The following is a 25,955-nucleotide window of genomic DNA, read 5'->3' as shown; positions in this document are numbered from 1 at the left end:
ACCATCTGCTCCCCCTGACAAGGTGTTGCCTCCGTGTGACGGTTAATTACGTTCTGTACACCGGCAGAGATGCATGAGAGGAATCGTTGTTCCCTCATTCAGATGAGATGAACCTGACCTTAAATGTAGTTAAACTGAATAAACCTGAGCTCAAAAAGCTAAGTGTTCTGTCTCTATTTACAAGTACAGCCATGATTACACGTAATTGCCCTTTTTTGTTTCCTTGGAGTAGATAGGTATAGACAGAATCGACCAGCTATCATCCTCTGAATTGGCTTTACGTATATACCAGCCGAAAAATAATGCAATGATTTAAAAGTCTGAGTAGAAACCATCTGTTGAGTTCATATATGCAACTTTTCTATTAATGCAAATTGTGAATTTGTGATTAAAATCCGGAATCACTTTTTTTTTTTTTTTTTTTTGCGACTCCGTTTGTGGATGAATGCGTCTGTGGACGTGCCGACCTTCACGACCATGATGTTTGGTTATTAATATTCCATCCAGGCCATCATGTTTCCTAATTTTCACAGAATTTGTAACTCAAAAAAGTGACTAAGCTGCAAGAGACAAAGCCACAAGTAGGAACTGTGACAGGAAATTTCACCGTTAATCATGCCTGATGGATTTCTCCAACTCTGTATTTCCTGTTGTGGAAGTTACAGCGTCATCGAGTGGCGAGTCATCAAATAAAAAAACTACCCGTATCACGCTCTGACATCACGATGACGTGGCGGTCACCCATCACGGATCCCAACACGGATACATCCATCTCGCCGGATGCTTTTGCCTTTAATAGGCGCATGCATATTCATTAGCTGCGTTATCCACCAGAAGGTTATTATCCATAAATGCCACTCTGTAATTAATTAATCCTGTCTGCCGGTTCCTCTCCCTGCCTCATTAATGAGCCAAGTCGGGCTGATTGTATTCATACTGGTGTGTCCAAACATACAACTCTATTTTGGATTCAGACGCCAGACTATTTCGCTTCATTAGCCGCAGGAATCGCTGGAGGTTGGTCTGACAGGCGCGATCTGCGTCCTGACTTTTCCCACCGTCGGCGTCTTGCAGGATGCTGCAGGTTTTTTTGGGAACGTTGAAAGCGGTGAAGCAACCGAGAGAGACGGCGTTGGATCGAGACTCATCCAAGATACCATAATGGCTGTAATTTGGTGCTGTTTAGCAAATTGATTTTTGAAGCCATCCCATAGGCATGTCTATTACTGTTGGGTAGTGTTGAGTTTTATTAAAAATTCCATATAAATTCACACAAAAGCCATGATGAGTAAATGTAGCACATTTGGCTAATAGATGAACACCACAGCTCACAAAGGACTGCTGCAGTCTGACATTTATGCACTCAATTATTGGGTGGATTTTACCCTCAGGCGCTGCTCACTTATGCACGGCGCTTCCTGAAAATGCTAATAGTCTATATAGACTTTAGGAGGCACTGTAACCACCGCTCTATTGATAGGTGGCTTTAGTGTTTGCTTAGCGGGACGGCTTAGCGCTAAAATGATCAAAATCGAAAGCTCGCAAACTCACACGACCATAAAATCCTACCCCGTGACGGTACGATTGAAGACAGGAACTTATTTGTGTGATTTAAATCATTCAACACTGAAGGGTGTTAACGTTAAGCAACAGCGGTTTGATGGGAACCGTCGAGGTCGGAGGTCATCCTTGGGATTGATGGGAAAGCTCAGCTTCGGATATGTGGAAATTAATAAAAGATAAAGAGCATGATTGCCATTGTTGCTAAAAAGTGAGGATAGATGTGTCCATATTAGAGCTGAATAGAGTAAAAATCATAATTATAATGCGGAAATATCCTTGGATTCATCCTGATAGGTGGTAACACAGCCAGTGGTTTAATTCCTTTCAGCAATAGCACTATTATAAATAACTGAAACTAAAATTTAAAAAACCCAATGCCTTAAAGGGGGGCAGAGGCTCTAGTTTTAATTGATTTCCATTTTCAAAAAGATAACTGAGGTTAACAATAATCTAATCTGGATAAAGAGTCATAAGCACGTATCTCAGAGGTGCTAGGGATGTGTTGTGGATTATAATGGATTGTGATTAGATGTACGTACCTTGGGATTCTCCGCAGCAACATGTGGTTCGTTGGGTTGAAAGCGTCTCAGCTCCGCTATCGGCGTTGAATCAAGGCTGGATCGGGATCTGACTGGGGAGAAAATTCTCATGTATTAATCATGTTGCTGCTGTCACAACGAATAAAAGCTGTTTTTCACTCAGTGGGAAATCACATTTTAAATATTCTTGGTGAAGTGGAGAAGCCACTATATTAAACCTAAAAAAACAAAAACAAAACAGATGAATTAGCAGTATCAGATTAGCTTTGTAGCTCATTTAGGTTTTGGAGCTGAGCAAATCTTTTATGTAAATTTCGTAAAAAGATTAATTTTACATTCAGAAATGAACAGAAAACATCAGTGACAACAAATCAGTAAATATAGTGAGTAAAACAAAAGGACGCAGTGAATTAATTCACCACATGTGCTCTAACCACCCCACTTCCTCAAAGACGATGCACTTCCTGTTACGACAGGAAGTCCCAGATGCTAGCTGTTTTCTTTCTCTTGTGTTTCCATTATTAAATGGATATGTATCATAGTAAATTAATGCTGTTAGCCCAGCGCACTGACACAATCTGGGAGCAGATATACGGCTTTGTGTTCGTTTTAATTCAAACGCTCGGCTCTGTTGGAATAATTAAACGTAGCCTAGATAATAAGAAATATCACTACATTTCCAGCACAGCTGTTGATGGTAAAATGATGCACCGGGCATTACTAATTGATGATGACTAATTGTGTGAGATTATCAGAGGGTGAATTGTCACTTTAAACTCAGCCTGCGGCAGGCCGTTCCTCTACAATACACTCCTATTATTTATTCATCGTGTATTTATTTGCTTATAATAAATGCAAATGAAGGCTGCAGTCGCGTATTCAGACACTTCTGGTCTGGATTTAGTCCAGAGCATTTGTCCAACACCATTATATACAGCATGTATGTACATTTAGCATTAAAAACAAGGAAGGAAAACATCTTTTCTTTTCGTTGTCTTTTACATCGATAGTCTTGGACAGTCTATATCCTCCAGCACTGATCGCATTTCTTCCGAAACGTTAATGCAGGAAGTGGAGTCCTGAAAAATCTCATCTTGACTTCTGGAATGAGGCTATTTTTTATTTCCACGTCCTCTGTCTTTAACTGAAATGATGGCCGGATCCCATTTTCCTTTGATCGTCCAACTGTTGTTAGCTCATTCTCCTTGAAGTATCTCAAATAATTCCAATGTTATTGCCCTTTTAATTGTTACTTTGATCATTAGCATGAAGAAATGTCAGTGTGAAGTGCATAAGCTCCCATTCTGTCTCATTTTATTCTTCTATAAATGGAGTCTCAGCTGAAGATTTGAGGCTGGAAGATTGTTTTCTATGCTGACGATGTTTGAAGGCCATCAGACAACCTTGACCAAACAAAGTCTTTTTCATCCCCCCAATTTTCTTTATTACCCTTCTTATCTGACTTTTTTTCTCAAACTTGATCCTTTAAGAAATGTTTTTTAATTACCTCTACTTACGAATGTCTCTACATATGAAATTTTCTACTTACGAAACGCCTCAACAGGGAAGTATTGCCTCTAGTTACGAAAGAAATTTCGAGTTACGAAAGGTAAAAATAGAGTATTGGCCGATACTCACAGCTCCAATTCTTATAGTTGCTCTGCCATTGGCTATTACCTAGCATCCTGGCATCCCATTGGCTAAGAGGGACCTCTGTGTGGAGCTAGATAGGTGTCTATGCAGCGTCCTTGTCATTCGGCCCTCTACCCATGACGTGTTCTGATAGTTTTACGTAAATATATTAACTTTTAGAGTATTCACTATGGACCCCAAGAAAGTGACGGAGAAAAGAGGAAAAGAAAAGACGAAGAAAAGAGTTTTTTTGTTCATACAAACAAAGTAAGAGATCATAGAAAAGCGTGAAAAAGGGACGCGTTTGGTTGATCTCACCAAAGAATATGGCCGTAATGCATCTACAATCACCACGTTATTAAAACAACAGGAAGTTTAAGAAGTTTATGGCATGGCGTGGGTGGTTGGAGAAGTTCAGAAGGAGGACTGGAATTCACTCTGTTGTTCATGGTGGGGCAAGAGGGCATGAATCAAAGAGGGCAAAAAACAATGAGGACAGCAGTTAAAAGGTAATGACCGTCATTATTATTCTTTACTCTGGGCTTGCGTTAGCCATTCGCCACGTCGCCATAGGCGAAGTAAATTCCAGATTGGCTACAGGATTTTTAGCTTGTGTAGCCACAGTGGCGTTCTTATTTTTAAGGAAAAAAAAGGCTAAAACGTACAACTTTTCTGGACTCGCGAAAATCCCCGAGCGATAACTAACTTTTTCTCTCGCTAGCGCCGCTATTTCCGTCGGCGCCACATTTTCAAACACCTTATACACTCTCTGCGTCTTCTCCTCTTCCAACACCATTTCAAAACCAAAATGCGTCTTTCTGTTTTCCGCCGCTTCGTTGGACCAACTAACGGCCCCCCGACCCGACGCTCCAGCGGCCACACCCACAGCAGTTGGGGCGGGCAGATCGATCCAAATATCGATATTATCGATACTAAGCAAGCACTTGGATCGGATCAATACTATTGTCCTGGGATCAATACTTCGCTCCTCCACCAATTTCCTCAAAGCGCCGCTTCTCTGTGCAAACAGAGCACCCCCTGCTACTCTCTGAGTCTCTGCCAGAGTGACTAAGGTACACCTTTAGCCCCTCCCCCTACCTGGCCACTGGCCTGCTGCATCCTCCGGACAGAGACAATGGACTCTGGCAGAGGCTTTTCAGCCAAAAAATCAACAATACCCATATAATCTGTTTTTCACAATGTAATTGGGTATCAATTTTAGGAGATTGGTTCAATGGTTATATGTTCACCCAGTTGAAAAAAATCTTGTTTACTAAGGGCTACAGCTATCCATTACCCAAGGAATCGATTAATCTATTGATTAATTCTATTACTAAAGTACTCAGATAAAAATACAAGGTTCACAATATGTTATTGATATTGTTATTTACGTGACTGCTTTCCTATTTGGTCTGAATTGTAATGACATAAATAAGTTATATAGTGAATGAGAAGAAACACCATTTTCATTAGTGTAATATTTATTACCCCAAAAATGAGTCTCATAATCTCTAACTTATTGTGAACCATGTACATTAAAGTGCTAAACAAACGTTAATTCCTGAAATAACATTACGTTACATTGCTGCTTTTTGTTGGTTTGACTCTCTTGACTTTTATTCTGAACCAGTTGTTGTAGTAGAAGTATTTTATTTTTATACTGTTAAATCTTGCATTGTAGTTATTTAATAAAAAATTAAACATTTGTATTGCCTAAAATCTTTGTGCTGTGTTCATTACAATTATAATAAACTAACTAATGGGGGGGGGGTCAATTATTCAATGATCTTGACATCTCAAAGCAAAAACCATCAGTATCATACTACCCTGTATTTACTTGGTATTGGATCAATACCAAAATTCCCGGTATCGCCCCCCCCTACACAGCAGCTCCCTGGGAGACCCCCCTATTTCCATCGGTGCATACCGACGGAAATAGCCAAAGTGACCCGAACGCTCCCGATCATTAAATATGCACTCGGGTCATGACCTCCTTTCGTCCAATGAAAAACAAAAAGATTCTATTTTTACAAGCTGACCCCGTGAATCGGTGTACGACAAGGTGAGGACGATCGATCGAAAGAAATGAAGAATCCAGTGTTTTATAGTAGAGTTTGTGTTAAAGTCCTCATTAATAAACAAATGGTGAATGCTGAGAGGGGGGGGGGAGTGGTGACAGACCGATCAGAAGGTAAATGAAAGATATAATCAATACTTTTTTGTAGTCTTAGACTTTTGATCCCTATGACCGGCAGGAATAACCAGCGATGCATGTAAATGTGTTTTCACTTCGCTTGATATTTTTCATGCCTTTTTAAATTGAAATGAAAAATCATATTATCGAATTTAAAAAAACAAACTAAACTAAACTATTGCATACCAATGGTGTTGGTGGTGGTCAAAGTTAAAATGTCATCTAGTCCAAGTAAATCTTACAAGTAAACATTGAGTAATATTTTGTATGACTGTATCTTCACAGAGTGAATGCAAGTTTTCAATTGTTGAATCTCACATTCATTCCTGCATAAAGTAGGACAGAAATAAAGAGAGTTCAGCTTCAACTGTTGACTTTAGTGTATTTTTGTAGGTAAACTGAACAGAAGATTTTGTCCTCAGAATGCAGGAAAACAACCCCATTTTCTAAAAAATTTCCCAGGGGAGGCCCCCGTACCGCCCTGTGGGGGGTATCCCCCTACCCCCCCTATTGGTCATCAGCGCGCTTTGTGGCTTTTTGTGGCTTACTCAATTCTTTTACACCGAGCCACGGTGGCTTAGTCATACCACCAGCCCAGTTAGTCTATTCTTTGTTTTTTACGTTATGTACAACTCTCATTTATTGTGTAATAATCTAATTGTAACATGTATTTGTTACATGTTTTGATGTATTTTTATGCTTTATAAAACATTTATGTCTGAATTTTGGGGGGCTTGGAACAGATTAGGGCATTTGCATGGAAAACGTATCTTTACGTAATTTCTTCCAGAACCAATTAATTTCGTAAGTAGAGGTACCACTGTATATACTCTTTCCAGAAATCTCATATTAAACATTTAGATTGTGTTGATGGGATGTTTTGGGCATCAGTGAGCAGAATTATGGATGACATGTTCACTAAAATCTCCTTCGTCTTCCCCGTTTTTGACTGACATTATTCACATGTAATATGTGTAAAATGCTCCCATAGCTGTCGCTACTTATTACTCAGCTGATGGTGCGATTTAAACACCAGTCATTGTTATTTGATTCCTCCATCCAAAGCAAGGAACTCAAAGTTCCGCATTACGTAAGGAGATGTCCTTTCATCTTCCACAAAAAGGTATTTCACAGCTCGGCACCGACTCAATTATGTCTCCAGTAGGCCTGAGTTTATAATGAAAGAGCCTAGAATCAGAGTGCAGAGAGAGAGATAAAATGACCGGCATTTGCGACTTCCTCTGGAATCTCGTCGTAATGTATTCGCCGAATATCAGACGGAGTCTCTCGCTTCGGGTACCTTATGTCTTTCCCTTTTGAGGCTCTGCTCTGCTTTGAAAGAGTTCGCCTACGACATGAAGTAATTTAGAGCTCGATCCCCTTGGAAAATCCTTCCGGTGTGTCCTTGAACGCTGAACCTTCCGACGCAAACAGCCTTAAAAGCTCTCATTTGTCATTTGGATTGCGTCTCGGTTCCCTCCAGAGCTCGCTTGGTGAGAGAAAAGAACGAAACAGTGTGAGGACTGTTTTATCGCTTGATGTTTAGCTGCTTTTAATAAGAAACCTAGAGGTGGTGCTGCTTCAATTTACTCCTTGGAGATGTGTGCTTCCACTTCCGCTCCCTGATGTTAGAGTGCAATGTTTTCAGAGCCAATTTCAGAGTCTTTGGCGCTGACAAGGGCTCATCTGGAATTTTTTTACATGTTCTTGAAGATGTTAAGGATTCCAAGCCCGGCAGCTTCTCTTTGCACCAGCTAATAGGGCTGCATTGAGCGAAACCAGGAGTCGTACTTCGGCGTATTCAGAAAAACGAGGACACGTTTCTGTGATTGCTTTCGCAAAAACATGGAACAAAATTCTGGAATCTTCTCAACTCTTCCTGCTCCACTCAATGGAGTCAACGCTACGGCGCTTTAAATATTAGCATCCATCCCTCATTTCGCAGCTTTACCTGTGCCATGCGCGGGGCAGCTGGCCAGGTTTTTAATATAGGAGCTGTCAAATCAATAGTCGTATACAAGTAATAACGTGCAATATTTATAATTAAATGCCATTTTATTGCTCCGCACCACCTTTTTAGTGGCGGATAATAGTGTGTACGGTTTGCACCCGGCTGCAGAACTCTTTAAATCTCTCTTTTCTAAACACTTATAAAAGCAGAATCCCTCCGTTACTCAGGTAGCGTCCTCTTTAAAGAGACAAGAGGTTTCCTTGGAATACATCCAGGAAACACTCTGTCCTCTATTGTCCTATTATGATGAGCAAATTTTCACATTGTACTGTAGTGTTTATTATCATAATGTCTGCAGAAATCAATAATAATAATTTAAAAAATGCAAACTCAACCTTGGACATATTTTGGCAAAATAATATTATTCTACATTAGAGGATGGAGTTTATTTTGTCCAAACTTTTGAGCAGCTTATTATCCAGTATGGTGATATTTTACCCTTGAAGAATAATTAAAATGTCTAGTAATTAGGTGGAATTATTATCATCTTGCCGATGGCGTTTGGAGCCCCTCAGGAGTTCTTCAAACTATTTTAGGCTTCATTAAAAGTAGTATAATTATGTGATGTTTTTTTCAAAACGAAGAATTTCAGGTAAGTTCCAAACTGATGTACAGGCAAACCTCGGTTTCCGACCACAATTTGTTCCTGAAGGCTGTTCGAATAGCGATTTGTTCGAATTCCAAATACATTTTTCCCATTACAAATAATGTAAATGGTCTTAATCTGTTCCAAGATGCTAGAAAAAACTACCTTTTTTCAACATAATATCCATCCATTTTCTGCCGCTGTATCCACGTACTATATGTTATTTCATAATGTCATTTATATATCAAATATTATAGTAAGGAAACATATCAAAAAAATGTAAAAGAAAGAAGCAAACACGAGAAAGAAAGAAAGAAAAAACATGGACATAATCAGGTTAGCCTAAAGTACGAGTTACCGTCGTCTTTTGGACAGAAGTTTACGGTACCGTAACTTGTACCGTAGGCAATGGAACGCAAATTAAGTGAAACATTATTGAATACAGTGAACTAAAATAAAAAGCACATTACAGTTAAAGCATCAGAACAATAAAGATAAGAATTTTTACCTTTGCGGTGGTGAGAAGTTGTGTTAAGTGCGATCCTGTAACGCTCTTATTTTGGGACTTCTTGTTGTACCCGGAAGTGGTTACGTGTAAGTATAATACGCTTGTTCTACTCAGTGTGACATGTGTAATGTGCCTGTGTTCAATTGTGTGTTCAGGTGAGTGAGTGTGCATGTTGGAGAGGAGGAGGAGGAGGGTGGATGTTACTGCGTTTGTTTCGCGTTCGACTTCCAAATTTTGTTTGACTTCCAAGGCAAAAAAATTCCGAATTTTTTGGTCGAATTCTGATTCTTTCGATGTCCAAAGCGTTCGAAAACCAAGGTTTGCTTGTATTAACGTGAATACTTGTGCAGGTAGGCGAGGTTACCTTTAGTTTGTTTAGGTATGTTTGGGCATGTAAGTGTAATTTCATCGAACTTCAGGGAGACTCAAATCCAGCACATTACAGGAGCTGCCAAAAATCTCACCGCTGGATTTTGCGTCTTGGCACAGATTTGGAAATCAGCCGGTGCCTTCTCACCGTGGAATCCTGAACGGAAGCGTCTGAGACGGCGTTCCAGTGCAATGGTGGTGAGAGAAAACTTCAACAATGGTGGTTTGTGGTTGGTGTTTCCCAAAACTTCTCCGGTAGTTGGGATTAAGGTGCTGTTGCTGTTCGGTATCGTGGGAGTCTCTGCAAACGGAGAGATTAGTGCAGAAATATTACCTGAAGGCTTACTCTGCTATCTTTTTCACATGGTGTGTGGCTTCCCAGAAAGTGTTTTGGTTGTGTGTAATTTTTTTACGTGCAGCCCGACGCTTCTGCCGTTTGGCTACGAGGGAAATAATCGCCTGTCGCAGGCTCTTCGGCGACCACGTGGTCAACAAATGGAGGGTTTCCTCTCTGGTCGCCCCTTTGTCCCCAGAGTGGCCGGTATGGCTCGTCTTTCCATCCAAATAAGAATCTGTGTCTGGTGTGCAGACGCTCCTTTGAGACCTGGTGGGAGATGAAGTTGAAGTTTGTTCCCCTTGTTAGCAGCTGGAATCCAACAGGCAGCTTCCCTCGACGTTCGAGGCGCGTTATCTGCCGACTTCAAATGAGCGCTGGAGAGTGGGGGGGCAGCTTTGTTAGGGAACACTATGGCTCCTCCATTCAGAATTGTTTTAATTCCTCCTTTGAGCACAGCTCCTCCGTCTCCCCGGTCTTTTATCATTAAGGCACCGCCGCCGTTTCAAGAAAGGGAGGCCAGATTTAGATGGAGCACAGTTACCGTTTTACCAGGAGTAATGGAGGTTTAGGGATGACCTTGATGAAAATAGCGCCCCGTCCTCTGGATAAATGAGCCGACTTCAACGGAGGAAAAAAATTAAAGGCTATTAATGTTGTCTTTGTGGAGGATTCTGCTTTTATCTATTTGCACCAGACCTCAGTGTAACCCATTACAATGCAGGGGATTACGCTGAAACGTTAACCCGGTATCAATATCTGCAAAGGTATCACTTTTTTCTTTTTTCCCTGAGGTGGTCAAAGAAGCCCAGAGAAAAGCTTTTGTTTAACTTCCACTTCTAACTTTAGAACTGATTCAATCCCCGGTCCACATTTCTTTATTGGGATTAGCACTTAGCATTTATCTCATCTGGTAAATGTTCATACATCACTAATGATTTCTCATTTCAAGCCGTTGAGCTAAAGCAACGGGATCAAATGTAATTTGTAAAAAAGTAAAATTTACAAATTACATTACTTTCTTAATTTACCCTTCGGGGATCAAACCAGTATATAAATTTTTTCATTTTTTTTACATATGTAGAAAACTGTAGCAGCTGTTAGCTTATATTAGCTTAGCGTACCTGAACCAAGAGCAGAACTTTGACCAAATGAAGCAAAATCTACCGACCAGCATCTTTAAACTTATGTAATTATTATTATTATTATTATTATTATTAATAATAATATTTATTTTTTAATTTAATTTTTTAAATTAGCACATCATGCACCACAAATTATGATGCTAGCATCTCTGTGGTATTGCTGCTAGCTTAGCCGTGTAACGCTAAGAAACGTCCACATCAGGAGGATGATTTTAAGTAAATTTTTAGCATGAATGCTAAAAAATTTTCCCAGAATGCTTGATGTTTATCGCGACGTTGCTAAATTATCATTGCTAACTAAACATTAATGGGTGAAAAGTTAGCAGAGCCTCATTGTTTGAAGCACAGAAGCGCTAGGCTAGTCAAGCTAGCGCTGAGAAAAAGCGCACATTATTTAACAATTTAAATACGATATAATACATTTATTAGCTATTTTAGAGGCGCTAATTACATAAAAGTAGAAGCTTTAAATTTAATTCACGTTTAACTTCCTGTTCTTACCTCACAGCTGCAGCTTGCCCATCGTTCTTTTTCTGTCTGCAGAAATATTGAATTTAAATTTAATTATTAAAAAAATAATATTAAAATAATATTAATAATAATAGTTAATAATAATAATAATAATAATAATAATTTAATAAATTATGATTATTATCATTCATTATTATTATTAATATTTATTAATATTAATCCTATTTATGGTTTATATCAAGATCAGTTTAAACTACGTTTAAAAAAAAAAGACATGCAGTTTGTTCTTGCAGCAGATGAATCATTCCTGTGTGATTTTATGTGAACATAACTAATTATTATTAAGTCAAAGTGAAACAATGAACCAGGCTCGTCTCTACCAGGACATGTTTATTTACAGCGGCCAATGACAGGAATCACAAGTGTTCCACAGGTACGTACAGAGAGACATCAATAGTTCCCACCTCCTGCACAAAGCACACTCAGCGGGGGGCAATCCAGGGGACACGGGGGTATGGGGGTATGGGGGTGGGGGGGGTATGGGGACATAGAGGACACATACTGTACACTGAGATCAAACACCTGTTTTACCCCCTACAGGAAAAAAAAGGATTGGAGGAATGGTGGGTGGGTGGGGGAGACAAAGAGAGGATAGGGGTTTTTTTAGGGGTGGGGTGGGGGTGAAGGGGGTGCATTTAGACTCATATTCAAATACAAAAGAACATGTACAAATCGTATCGCCTCCAGGCACTGTGCTCCCGTATTTACATGGTAACAGGCGGTGGAACCATCCGTGTACAAAGCCAGTGCTATGAGGTTGGAGATAAAACCAGTGGAGTCTGAGAGGCAGGGGTGGGTTGGGGTGGGGGGGCAGCATGGCTTGCTGCAGCCTGGGGGGGATTAATCACTGTCGAGGACTACATAATCAGGATTTACCTATCTGGAACTCCGGGTGAGAGCTCGCGCCAACTCCACGGTGCTCAGATATTCATACCTGGCACGTGTGTGTGTGCGTGAGTGTGTGTGTGGGGGGGGCACCAAGTAACACACCTTGATATAAATATCCAACAAAAGCAACAGACACTTTCCCAAAATAATCTGCAGAACAGCAAGACTTTAGAACTCTTTCGGATATATATATTTTCCAACAGGGAGAAAAATTTCCACACACACACACACACACACACACACACACACACACACACACACACACACACACACACACACACACACACACACACACACACACCCTCCGAAAACACAGACAGGTGACTTACAGTATGTGTAGATACATTCAAAGACATACCTGCAACCTGATTCATGTAGATGAGTGTATTCACCCACCCATGCATGTATGCCCACACACACACACACACACACACACACACACACGCACGCACACGCACACACACACAGGATGCATTACATTGCCTTACAATCTGACAAACTGCACGCGTCCATCCAGTGTCGTCGACTGACTGCCATTTTTTAAGCTGTAAGACTACATTTCCCAGAATTCACAGCATCGCAATAAAAACCGTCTGACATTCTGCGACAAGAAGAGAAAAAAAGACAAAAGGAGAAGAAGAAGAAGCAGAGCTTGTAAATAAATTTGATGGTCTGCGCTGCTGCAGCGGGGGCATCGTGCCACCAAAGTGGGGGGGTGGGGTGGGGGGAGGAAAAACAAGAGAAAGAATGAAGGCACACTAATGCCGTAATTACCGTCTCCATTGAAATGCTGTGAAATTGCCTCAGGGCACGGATTCTCTGAAGGAAAGCAAATGACAATATTACACCGTCACTAAACTTTTTGGACCGAAACACAACTGGAAAAAAAAAGGAAGAAAAAGAGCTAAAAAAATAATAGTTATAAGCCCGTTGCTGTTTGAAAAAAGACATCCTTTGGGGGTTTTATTTACATAAAGGCTTCCTAAAATACTCTTTTTTTTTCACTTATGTACAACACATGACGACATCAGAGGAGGGGGGGGGGGGGGCAAAAAGCAGAAAGAAAAGGGATGAATAAAATTAGTTCTTTTGATTTCCTGCACCTCCGGTTTTCCCAACGTGACTTTTTTCACATTGCAAACCAAAGCTTAGTGCAGTTAGCCTCTGATGACTGTAACACAAAGAGAAAAGAACGACACACGTGTGCGGTAGAAAGAGTGAAAGCAGCAATCTCTCTTTCTGACATCTCTTTTTTTTATGCATTTTACTTTCCCCTGCAGAAAACATTCATCAAACACCCAAAAAAAAAACCTGGATTCCTGTCGATAAATCACGAGCTGCTCCTTCAAAAACTTTTGCACCGTTTTTGATTTCCTGAAGCGCTAAAACTTCAATAACGTTTTGCCTTTTCCTGTTGCTGAAGCCAACCTTAGCTGGAAACACAACGCTTACAAGGATCAGCCGATCGCCTCGCCCGGCTGTTAAAAGGTGTAAAAAAGACACGGAAACGGGCGACTGAGCCGGAAACGGAATGATATCCGAAAAAAAAAAGCGTGAGATATTAGTGTGAGAAAGTCGTAGCCGTGGCTCGAGACGTGATTTATGGTCGTGAAACTCTCACGACACGGGAAGAGGGGGGAGGAAGGAAAGGGGAAAAGAAACGGGAAAGAAAGAAAATACAATCATTGATCGACACGCTTTCCACCGACACCGTGTTTTTAACATTTATCAATCAAGGGCGTCGAAAAGTTTGACCCTTAATCTCTTCCTATTTTCTCTCTATTATTTGTATGTACACATGCCTTTGCTCTGGGGCATCCTTATAAACACATATGTCGCTCCACTATTTCCTAGTCTTGTAGTTTCTCTGGGTTTTGGTCTCGTTGATCCGAATGTTCTTTTGGTGGCGAGTGGGACCGACCCGTGGTTTTTTTTGTTGTTGTTGTTTTTTTACGCTTTGCTGTCTTCGGGTTTTGTGTGGATGCTGTTGTCGCTGTGCACTTTGATTTCAATCGTATCCGGCTTGAGAGACTCTTTTCCATTTTCTTCCTTCAGCGGTAACTTCCTGCGGTGGAAGAAGAAGAAGAAACACACAGGTGAGCTTTTCTTACGCTTTTTCCCATCACAGGTATAAAAAGCACACACACACACACGTGAACAGACACACAACTAAGGGTGTTTTTGGGGACGTACTGTAAATTCTACCTACGATACGACTGAATTCCCAAACTCAAGGCCCGGGGGCCGAATGTGGCCCTCCGCATCATCCTATATGGCCCTCAAGAGCAGAAAAGGTCTAAAAATGAATGCATGAGTGTAACTGTAATGTTTGTGACTTAGATTACATTGAGTTACATTTAGTTACATTTATAAGTTACATTTATAAGTTACATTTATAAGTTACATTTATAATTTACATTTATAAGTTAGATATATATCTTCCAACAATGGCACCAAATTTTGGATATTTCTCTTTCTTTTTTTGCATCGATTAATCTTCAAATTAGCTCAAAATGGGAACGAAATGCGAACGAATGAATGAATAATGTTGTGAGAGCCGACGGCGGCCATATCCCAACGATTACGATGTCGAAATGGAATTTAGATTCAGGTTTTATTTAATTAAAAGACGGGCGCCGGGCCCCCGTGGAGGTGGGGGGCTCGACCAAGCGCCCCTCTGGTTTAATTATTCATCCCGTTTCCGCTGTAAATAATACATGCGTTTGGGGGAAACGGCTAATATTGAAGGTTAGACGACGACCTGCAGCCGAACGCAGCGTGGATCCATCAGGTCCGTCTGAACAGTTCGTAATCTGTTCTGTTTGATCGGAGCGATATCAAACCCGACGCGTCCCCCGTTTTGAGTTTGATGGGATTCATCTCGCGGAGGAGAAAGAAATCGAACGCACACGTGTTTGTTTTGTTTTTTTTATTAATGCCAGCCATCTGATTGGCTCTCCTCTGGGCACTCTGCTTCCTGTCGCCCTTCGCCAGGCTCCTTTAGAAGGAAGGACGTGGAAGCTTTGTCTTTATGCTAATGAGACGACCTGTGTCTGGTGACGTGATGCATGAGAGCTTTTATCTCGTACATTTACTTCACCCTGATGTATATTAATACAACTAGTGGGTAAAAAAAAAATGTAGCAGCTTAATATGATATACGGCTGGTCACGGATGAGACGTCGCTCTCAGGTTTAACTCTTCATACACTCATTAGACTGTAGATGTTGAATTCCATTCTTTTACAGTTTACAGGGAATCGTCACGTACGTTCTGCAGCTCCAAACCACTAATGGACAAAACATGAGGCAGAAATGATAGGAAAACAATTGTAAACGTGGAAAACACTAAGATGCAGCCATTTTTATTAATTTTTTGCAAAAAAATCTGTCTTCTTCATCTGCATATTTTGGGATTGGAGGAGATTTGATGAGAAGAATCAATCACTAATCTCAGGTTTCACCTGGACGCCCCCCACCCTCACCGTTATCCGTCTAGTTCTGCCTAAACCGGGTCGAGGAAACAATTCCAGATGAAGAATACTCTTCGATTATTGATCTTTGATTTAATATCGGTCATGTCCGTCTGCGCTGACTCTAAATCCGTCCAATCACAAATCGGAGGGAGTTTTCCAGCGATGGGTCATGAATGTAAAACCTAATAAGGCCGAAAGCTGTGATTGGCCGGAGGGGGTTCCCCTTCGCTTGACTGGCGGATGTTAAACTTCCCCCTGACGACGAAACCAATTTCACATCCCATTAGCTTCGTGCTAATCCAGAATAGACCTGTATTCAGTGGGGGAGGCACACAGGGGGGGGGGGGGCATTTCATCTATCAATAAGGCATCAATACAGATCAATGGAGCCAGAAGTAGCAGATTATTACGTATCAATGTAACAGGAAGTTACTGATGATCGTTTCTTGTAACTCTTTCGGATTTATTTCTCTCAATTAATAGAAGGAACAAAAACGAAACTAAAATTTATTCTAATTAGAGAAATAATAACCAGTGAAATAAAGACGTCTTTACAGGCGAGGGGCTGAAAAATACTCAATTAGCATTCAAATTAGTATCAACAGCTAATTTATTGTACAGCACATCCTATGATGCAGCACACACACACACACACACACACACACACACACACACACACACACACGCACACACACACACACACACACACACAAACACACACACACACCCTTAGAGATTACATTAAAACAATGTTTGGGACACAAAGCAAACAGAAATGCTCTTGGGTCGGGACGAGCCTCTTTGATTTAGCGCCGCCGATGCCTCGAACGCGCCGGCCCGGTTGGGGGTGGGGGGGTCCAGGGAGATATTAGAGCGTATGTAGATGTGTGGTTGTAATCCGTACTCTTTTTAAGTGACACCAAAGCCCAGCAGGGGTGACTTGTTCTTTCCTTTGCCGACGTTAATTAAGCAGAAGGCCACCTACGCCGGGGCCGCCAGGCCGAGTACAATCCCCGCTTCGCGCCGATATATAAATTAGGTGGACTGGAGCGTGGCGCCGTCCTGAGGCGTTTGTTTACCGTCGTGAACCCTCGCTTTTTTACTTTTCAACACTCGCATTCGAGCACAAATGACACCTCAGATCTCAGAGGGAGCAGAGAGAGTCTTTATCGAGGACACTTCGAGGCGGCAGCTGATGGCGGAACGCGGAATAGAAGTGCTCTCTCCTCAAATTGTAACGTCTCCTCGCATAATGGAGAGTCTCTGCTGCCCTGTTCTCCTTTCACTCGTCTGACAGGGACAAAGTGGTGGAAAAGGCTCCTGCTTGCATAATAAAATGCAATGTAGCTTCGAACGGCGAAAGCAGTAATTACAGTCAAACGCAGACGCGGCTGCGATACATCAGGTTTCATTCATTTCAAGTGACTTTATATGCAACATCCCAAAACTTAAATAATGTACGTTTACAACCAGACACTGGTTTCATCTCACTTCCACTGGGTTTACAGGAAAATACTGGGATCAGATAAATGAAAGCATTTGTTGGATTTTCTGAATTTAAATTTTCCAATTTCAGAATCCCCCTTTTTTTTATTACCTTCAACTGGTTCAATCCGTTCAAAATTTACATTTAAAAAAAGAAGTGGTTTGACTTTTGAAGTCGACGTGGCCGCGCCGAGACCTTGGAGTCTTTTAAACTTTTTCCCGAGGCGACCGTGGCGTGGACCCCGGCGCTCCTCCACTGATCTGAGCACATTTGACAGAGTCATAATAGAGCGATGGCCTGGCATAACCCCGCCCCCCAATCATCCGCCGCTCCACTGGTCCGGCTTTTCCTTTTTGAGCTGAATCCTCACCGCTGAGCGGTTTGCCGTCTGCTCCAGCCCCCAAAACAGGCGGCAAAGAAACTTAAAAATCAGATCCGGGCTGCTTCTAGTCAGATTCACACTGACATCTTCAAAAATACAGACACCAGGCATTAGCTCAGGTGTAACTCATTATTTTTACGTCAGCTCAACTCATTTTTAAATAGATTTTCATTACTTCATTGTCTTTGTTTAAACTCAAAGAAATATTCTCATCTTGCAGTTGTGGCGACAACACAGCTCGAAAAGGGAGCTCAGACAACCGGGAAACTGTCAAAGCTGTTCTGATTGGTTCTTATATTAAGTACGGAAGCCTTGCAGGATTGTTCTGATTGGTTCAAATGTTTCTGATGCGGGAGCCTCAATAACTAATTCTGACTGGGATCACTCGTTTTGATCAATAACCTTAATGATGTCATCGGAGGTTAGCTCGGCGTGGAACCGCATACTGTGGGAATGGGATTTACATAAATAATGTGAGGATTGAACGGCTAGGCAGAATGCATGATGGGAAACTGATAAATTGTCTTTTTTTCTTCTTCTACTTTTATGTTCTCACATGGAAGTGAAGGCATCACTTTCCGTTCCTATAGTGTTACATAACGTTTTCAGGTGAAGGTAAAACCACCTGTAAAGTTCCAATCGCTGCTCCTGAACCATCTGAAACGCCTCGTGTCGCCATCTTAGATTTAATTTAGCGTGGCATCACCTGCAGCTACGTGACCGCCCCGCCCACATCGCCGTCTGCCATCGTTATACGGAGCTGTGGCGGGCAAAAGGCGCGAGGCGGCAGAAGGTCCTCACCTACTCCCACCACCTGAGAACGCACACTCGAGTGCTTGCGTAGCGCCGCCGTGCTAACGGCTCGGCGAGGGAATTGTTCTTTTGTTGGATGAGAAACCAGCTGGATTATATTGGATTAAACGTCCAAGTGTGTGTGTATCGTTCCCCCGCATCGCTCCAATAACGTTATTAGTACCTAATATCAATCAGTCCGCCCGATAGGGACGGATTGATCCCAGCTGTCTGAGGCCCTATTTTTAACTTTATGTTTATGTTATTATCCTGTCATCCATTAGCAGTTAGCTAACGTTAGCTTTTGCCTCCCGGACGCTTCCTGATTTGTTTTGTGTGTGAACATTTCCTTGATTTACGCGCCTGCCCAGCTGTGCGTGACAAATAAATGCTCAAAACGGCAGGAAATGATTCATCGGCGATGTTGCATTAGCGCCTTATTGGAGGTATACAAAAATAATGGAGGTTTGAGTTCATGGTAGAAATTAATAATTGGAAGAATAGCAATAAAAATAGTAAAGGAAGGAGGCCTTGGTATGATATATATATATATATATATGTATATATATTTTAAACATAAAAGCATGTAAATATATCCTCACAGATGCCTGATAATAAAAGTATGAACCTGAAATCAAACATAGAGCATGTCCGTGTATCTCAGAATAAATCTGCAGGAGAAAAATCATAAACTACGTGAACGATGGACATGAGATTATAAAAAAAAACCCCATAAAGAGCCATTCTGTTTCTTCTGCTACAATTCATCCATAAAGAAGATGTAGCATCAGATCCACACAGCCCTGTAAAAGTGTGTGTTGCTTCTGTACCCTCTAACACAACGCTGACGTACAACCTGGAGCTGGGCGGCCTGTTGCAGCCGCTCTAGTGATTTATCAAAAGTCAACCCCCCCTTTTTCTGTGTCCTCTCTCTGCATCCCATCCACACTGATAGGTTAAACACAAACAGTGTCGCTGCTCGGCCCCGATGAATCACACTTTGTGTGCAACGTCTCACAAAACCACCGGCTCGGTTTTGCACCATGCATAAAAACAGCACTGGAAAATAAATCTGCAAAAATCAACTGCAATAGACGAGTTCCGTGACGGGACGCATGCTGTCTGATGAGAGGGAGAAATAAAAATGTGTTTGTCTTACACAAACATGCAAGTGATATGAATCTATGCATGCAGGATTTCCATAAATACAAACATCCAGTACACAAAGGTGACATTTTACACATGCACGGCACGGAAACACACACTCACACACACACACACACACACACACACACTGCACGCACGACGCATGCAAAAGAGGTACTTCGAAGGTGAACTCACAGCACATTGCATGAAACGCACTGATGTTAGTGAAGAAGACATAATCAGAGACATACTGTGGCTGAAAGGGTGGTTGGGCGGCTGTTGTAGGTGTACCTACAGTAAATAAGATTCTTCTCTCAGTCACAGTAAATGTTTTAGAGGATTCGAGGCTGTACATGACAGGAATGCCAATGCGCTACTCATATCTACTTGAATGGTGACACTCAGGGGGGGGGGGAAGAGGAGAATTTGTGACACATTTTAAAGAGAAATAGGATAAGATCATCTGCATAAAGGGATTGTTTCCGTCATTTCTAAAAGGCTACAAATGGACCTTCCTGTAACATTTTGGAACATATTTCCTGATGTTGTTTCACATCGATTCACTCATTCAGGTCTTGTTAAAACCAGTATTTGCCAGAGTAGCCCGCTATAGCACAACGATACACCCACAGCAGATGCTAACCTCTGCAAGCATGAATGATCCGGTGACTGGCAAACACTGATAACATCCCAACTGTTAGCGTTAAAATAAAAAAAAATATCTGAAGGGGGTTAGGGAATCTGAAAACAAGCAATAGGACAGAAGTGAACTCACAGGTAGGCAGCCTTGCCCTCCTCCATTTCTTTGCCCTTGCCGCTGGTGGCTGTTTTCTTGCTGCACAGCGTGCGCGTGATGCACATCAGCAGGCCGCAGTGACGCAGGAAGAAGCAGCTGACGTCCACCAGCACCAGGAGGAGCAGCAGCGCCCCCAGGCCCAGGCCCACGACCGCCCCCAGCCCCAGACCGCTGAACAGGGATTCTGCTAAGGCAGTGGAACGCACACCCACGCACACAACACACAACAAAGGGGGGAAAATACTGTTAGCAAGTTTGATTTGGACACTTTGAGACTGTCAGAGGTCAGGCTCAGGTAGGCGGGCATCAGATTGCCCAAGGACACGTCCCACTTCCTGTTGGAGGTGCAACAGGAAGTGGGAAGCTAGTTAGCTATTGAGCTGCTCCAAACAAGGGCAATCTCACTGCCCAAAAACTTTACTTCCAACTGGACTCAAAGGTCAATTAATTCCTTTGGAACCAGCTGGAACGTTTCCAATACGTAGATAAGTCTTAATCCGCGATGCCTCGACTCCGTCCAGTTCTCAAAGGAGGATCTCGACCGTTAGCGCGATTCCACCAAATCTCTCCCCGAGCAAATCAATTTCAGACTGTTTAAAACCGAATATGCAGGCGGACAGAGGAGAAGTTCTGATGAATAAGTGAGAGAAATGAGATCAATAAGCACCCAGGAACCGATGGAAAGACCGCGATTTAGTTTGTAATATGAGAAGATTTTCAGCTAATGAGCATTTTCCTCTCCTGGAACTAGAGAACAAACATTTTTTTCTTTTGTATTTTCTCTGCATATTTTTGTACGTGTCGGTGTCAAGGAAGCAAAATTATTCTTTATTAGAAATATAGACTGTTTATTAGGTGTTTGCAAAAAACCCCCAAATCATACAGTAAGTGTCCGTTTAGCTGCTATGATCTCCTGCAAACCTGATGTCTATCCAGACGCTGTCTTACGGCAGCATTCCTGGCTAATCTTTTCCTATTCCTCAGTGAAAAAGTGCTCAAGTCCTGGAATATTCCTGGATTAATGCATTTCTTTCAAATTCCAACAGAGATTCTCTATGGGATGGCCACCAGGATGATCTTCTTGATGGATACTTTCAGGTCTGGCTGGGATAACCGTCCAATGACGCCCAAACTTTATCTTTGTTACAGATGGAGAGAGATTTTTCTGCTTTGACACTTGATGGAATCCATCTTATCCTTTCCACACCTCGGGCTTCCAGCGCCAGAGGAAGCAAAGCAATCTGTTGCATCAGGCTATCATATTTTTTTTAACTGTAGCTGGAGATAGGGACCGTCGGCATCGTACTGATGCTTCAGCTCGCGTCCATCTGGTGCCTTTGGTTTCATCGCCTGGAGCGCGGCACACACACTCAACGGTCAAGACTCTCGGCTCAGTCGGGAACAACCAGCGGGGCCGGCCTTCAGTTGAAGGTAATGAGAAGAAAAAACGGGCAAAGAGAGGCCCCCGGTGGGCACAGCGGAATAGAGTCGTACCCTTCAGAGATCCTGGGGTTGAATAAACCAAACGTCCATTGAAGGATCACTGCTGACAGTTGGAGGTCATAACTGGCCAGGAGCGATCGCTGATGGAAGAATGAGAGGGAATGAAGTTCCCTCCTCATGACTGATCTTCTATGAGCATTTAGTTACCTGTGAGTTAAACAGAGAGGCCAACAAGAGGTTTTTAAAGACTTTTCACGCATCAAAACAGGGAATCCCCCCTTTAAACCAACGGTTTTACAGCAGAACAGACCCGATGAGTCGATTCTTAAATCCAGTCCAGGAGACAAAGACGTCAGCAAAGTGTGAGACTTTCCCAAATCCCCCATTCTCCCACTGCATTATGGGTAAAAAGACAGCCGTGTTTGTGACTTTGTTCTCCACTCTGAGCTGAAGCGACAGACGATGACTCCTGGCAGCGAGTCAAAGCAAAGAGACTAGCAGAGTGACAAACCTCCAGGCAGAAGACACTCCAATTAAAACACTTTTTTGTGTGTGTGGGGGGGGATCCATGGATATAGGATCAATATTTTCTCGGAGCTACAGGCGAGTGTTTGGTATCTCACCTTGTGAAAGTTTATCTGAGTTAATTTGGCGACCGAAGCCACGGATTGAGGGCTGGTTGATCTCCCCCCGAAGCGTTCACATATTCCTGGAGACAATGAGAAGACTAATCCGTTCCTTTTTCTCCCTCGTCTTCATCATTAGACTTGCGGCGTCCTTCATCTTTCGTCCTGGTTTACATAAAGTCTAGCTCTGTTTTGTACAAAGAAAAAATAGTGACATCGATTTTTGGCGCAGATAATAAAAAAAAGAAGAAGCTCCGCAGACATAAAACGTTCTTCTGTTCTTCTGTTCTGGAACGAGATCTCGCGGTGGCCGTCCCAGCTAACATTACATTTTACGAGACAAATCTGTTCGTGCTTTTGCTTCAACACTGAAATTCACTGTCGCAGTTTTTAGCACCTTTGTTTAAAACAGGAGCAAACACTGGAAATAATGAACTTGAAGGATTCTTCTATTTTGTAGGAAAACAAGAAAAATACGAGCCAAAGAAAAAGAAAGAAACCCAAACCAAAAATAAGGTACGATTAAAAATGAAGGTAATATCCAAAAAGCATCTATTTTTTTGGGGGATGCCAACAAAGCCTCAAAGACTGAAATCCATAAACGCCGACTCTCATCCGATGAGGGGTTTGGCTCTAAACTGCTTAGCGGCAGCTTGACAGTTTGGGGTTGGATTGATATATTAAACCCTTGTTTACTCACACTTTCATTACATTCGCTCCCAACTTCTAAAAAAGAACCGATAGAACCTGAATTTATACTGAACTACATTAAAAGAGGAAGGATGTCTCATTATTTCACATATTACATTTAAAAAACTGAATGTTGTGGGGAAAAAAGCAATCCAATCATTATTAAAAAATTAAAAAAAATTAAATAATGTGGTAGCGAAACTGAAAGCAAAATGAAATTTCTGTGGGTTTTTCAAAATATTATTTAAATCTTATCGCTTGTTGCACAATTATCGAGCTGTTTGAGCGAAAAGTTGGCTTCTACCAAGACCTGGAATTTAAAAAACTGAAGCTGTTAGAATTTGTTCATTTTGTGAGAAGGATTACAGAAATACTTTGGAGCCCATCCAGAAAAAAAGAACTTCCTTTAACATTGCAAAGGCCTTTTTTTCCCCTCCATCGTTTTACACAAATGATGGATTTGAATGAAACTTGTTAGGTTAGGTTAATGACTGGGACTCAGATTAGCGTTTAATTTAATTAAAATCCGTCCTTTAGCGGAGGTGTGCGCTCTACTGAGTGTCTGCGTGCCCGAAAACGAGACGCCTTCCATCATTAAACCGCTACAGATCCCTTGCGAAAAAAGGAATTACGGCAAGCGGCTTAACTTTAAAAAACGTAATAAAACGCAGCCGAGGAAAAACACGAGACGCAACGTTCTCAAGTTAGCAGCCAAGGTGCCTTCCAGCAAATTACGCTAATAAAACACAAAGATGAGAGGAAAACAAGGGGAAATTATGAGTGTCGGTGTAACAATAAACTAAATCCCGGTAATTTACATCATATATTCATGGGGTCGCCAGTTGGAGTGCAGTGATTCATGATGGAGTACAGAGGAGTAATGGGGTCATTTCTACGGGAGGGTCCCTGGGAAACTAGCGGGCGCCGCCGCTCTCATCAGGATGCTGAATGATCGCCGATGCAGGAGCAAACAGGAAGTGGAAACCATCCTCCTCTAGTAATAACCCTCAGGTCAGAGTGATGAACCGCCTGCAGGGAATAGCTGCCCTAGTCCAGCCGTCTAAACTAAATTTACGTTTTTTCCTGTAAATCTCAATGCATTTAAACGCAACACTCTCGTTACCTCATGTGCATGAAGTAAGTAAGTATTAATTGTTGGGTTTATCGTCGTTTAAAGGTTCATCTGGGAGCCGGCGTTACAAATTTAAGTCCTCAGAGGGGACGTATCGCCACCTTGGCAACATCCCCAAGCAGTTATTAGTGGCTAACAAGAGCCCGCTCCCGTCTAAATGAACAGGAAGAGAGGCATAACTTCCCCTTCAATGGTCGCCGGGACGTCGAAACGACATCTATAGGACCACCAGTCAAATCTGAAGAGAAAAGCACACTTTAAAAGTTGGGTTGGTTCGCCTCAAAAGTTTGGAGAGTCTTGCGTCTTCTGTAGGTCAGTTCCTCCCCCGCCTGAACACTAGATCTTTGTAGTTTGCATCTGGTCACGCTGTGCATTTGAATAATTGGTGCGATTGGGGGTTATATTTGTTTATTTATCAAAAGCGGCGAGTCAGAAAGAAATTTCTAAAGAATGTACGAAGAAGAAGCGCCGACTGGGCGCTCGGAGCGAAGCGAGAAAAAAAAAAACCCAAAACAGCACACAAGCTCCAAAAAGTGAAAATGTCAGTATTTATTTGATTATTTCTTCAACATGTGATCTATTTAAGGAGCCCAAAGCCTCCAGAGTGGATGTTTTGTTGCTCTCCAATGCAGTTGGGCGAACTTCAATGGCTTTTTTTCAAGCATCCAGATAAAGAAAGCGGCGGTTTCTTCTGAATCCAACCGGACCTCGTGGGGGGCGGGGGGTGGGGGGTGGTATTGGGACTCTGCTGCCTCCCTGTATCTATAAAACTGTCACGCCGCAGCGTTTCTATCAAACGCATCTGCTCCCGTCTGTAGACGGACGCCGGATGTCAAGGAAGTTAATTTATGTCAAAGAGCAAATCAGGGGCTCATTATTGATATCTGCATGGAGGTCAGGCTCTCTCCTCTCATTCCAATGACATTAAATCATTTCTGATGAACACATTGATTGATTGAGAGCAGGAATCATTAGCGTTATTAACATTTTTAGTGATTAATCTTCTAATTTCTAGGAATTTTTACTCTTTTTTTTTAGTGTTTTATTATAAGCCCTTGAACTATTTGAAAGAAACTCTTTATGCTTGGTGACATTGCCTCTTGCAAATTTTTCTGTTTTGAAGTAACTAAAGGTTTAAATATCACTTAAACAAACCAGGAATAAGGTGTAAAAAAAAAACCTCCAGAGCATCAAACAAAACGCAAAAAGGCTTTAAAAGTAGGTCTTCACCTGTTTTTTTGAATTATTTACGCCGCTATAGATATAAGTTAATCTCTTCTTCACACGTAAACGTCGATTCAAGCGTGATGTTTAAGTTGTTGGAGAAGAATTGGGGGTTTATTAGCGTCGTTGGCGTTGATTAAAGGTTTGTTCAGGAAGGGAACCGTCGCTTAACTAATTCGCCCATCAATAATAAAGCTTACAGTAGACAACTGCATTAATTCACCATGGAGAAACTGCAGGAAACTTCAAGTCGTGTAGAAACTCTGGTGAACTGAGCCCTACCTCGGACTCTCCAAAGCGTTCAGTCTTTCTTATCTCCACCGTTTCCTCAACACCTTGGGAGAAACGGCTAATTTGTTCCGTGTGACGTGAGTTTTCAGAAACTCTCTTTCCAGCGGTCATTAATTCTTATTTCCCTGCTCTATTAACCCTTTTACCGACTCCTGATCGCTGCTTGATAAAT

General features: G+C 41.9%; 1 protein-coding gene across 2 annotated transcripts in view; it reads right to left on the bottom strand.

Moving 5' to 3' along the window:
* Positions 1 to 11,870: 11,870 nt before the first annotated feature.
* Positions 11,871 to 25,955, bottom strand: part of LOC137591393 (neural cell adhesion molecule 2-like) — a 171,637-nt gene continuing 157,552 nt past the window's right edge. Inside the window, exons 16-17 of one of the 2 annotated variants that reach the window (XM_068309351.1) lie at positions 20,357 to 20,564; positions 11,871 to 14,365 (exon numbers count right to left, since the gene is read on the bottom strand). In XM_068309351.1, the coding sequence (XP_068165452.1) occupies positions 14,251 to 14,365; positions 20,357 to 20,564 (323 nt within the window). In that variant the 3' untranslated portion in view covers positions 11,871 to 14,250. The remainder of the gene's footprint in view (positions 14,366 to 20,356; positions 20,565 to 25,955) is intronic. The other variant, XM_068309352.1, reaches the window with a different exon arrangement.

Source organism: Antennarius striatus, chromosome 24 (assembly GCF_040054535.1).
Source record: "Antennarius striatus isolate MH-2024 chromosome 24, ASM4005453v1, whole genome shotgun sequence".
Taxonomy (NCBI): domain Eukaryota; kingdom Metazoa; phylum Chordata; class Actinopteri; order Lophiiformes; family Antennariidae; genus Antennarius; species Antennarius striatus.
Note: the sequence above shows the minus strand (reverse complement) of the source record. Positions and strands in the feature narration are given on the sequence as shown.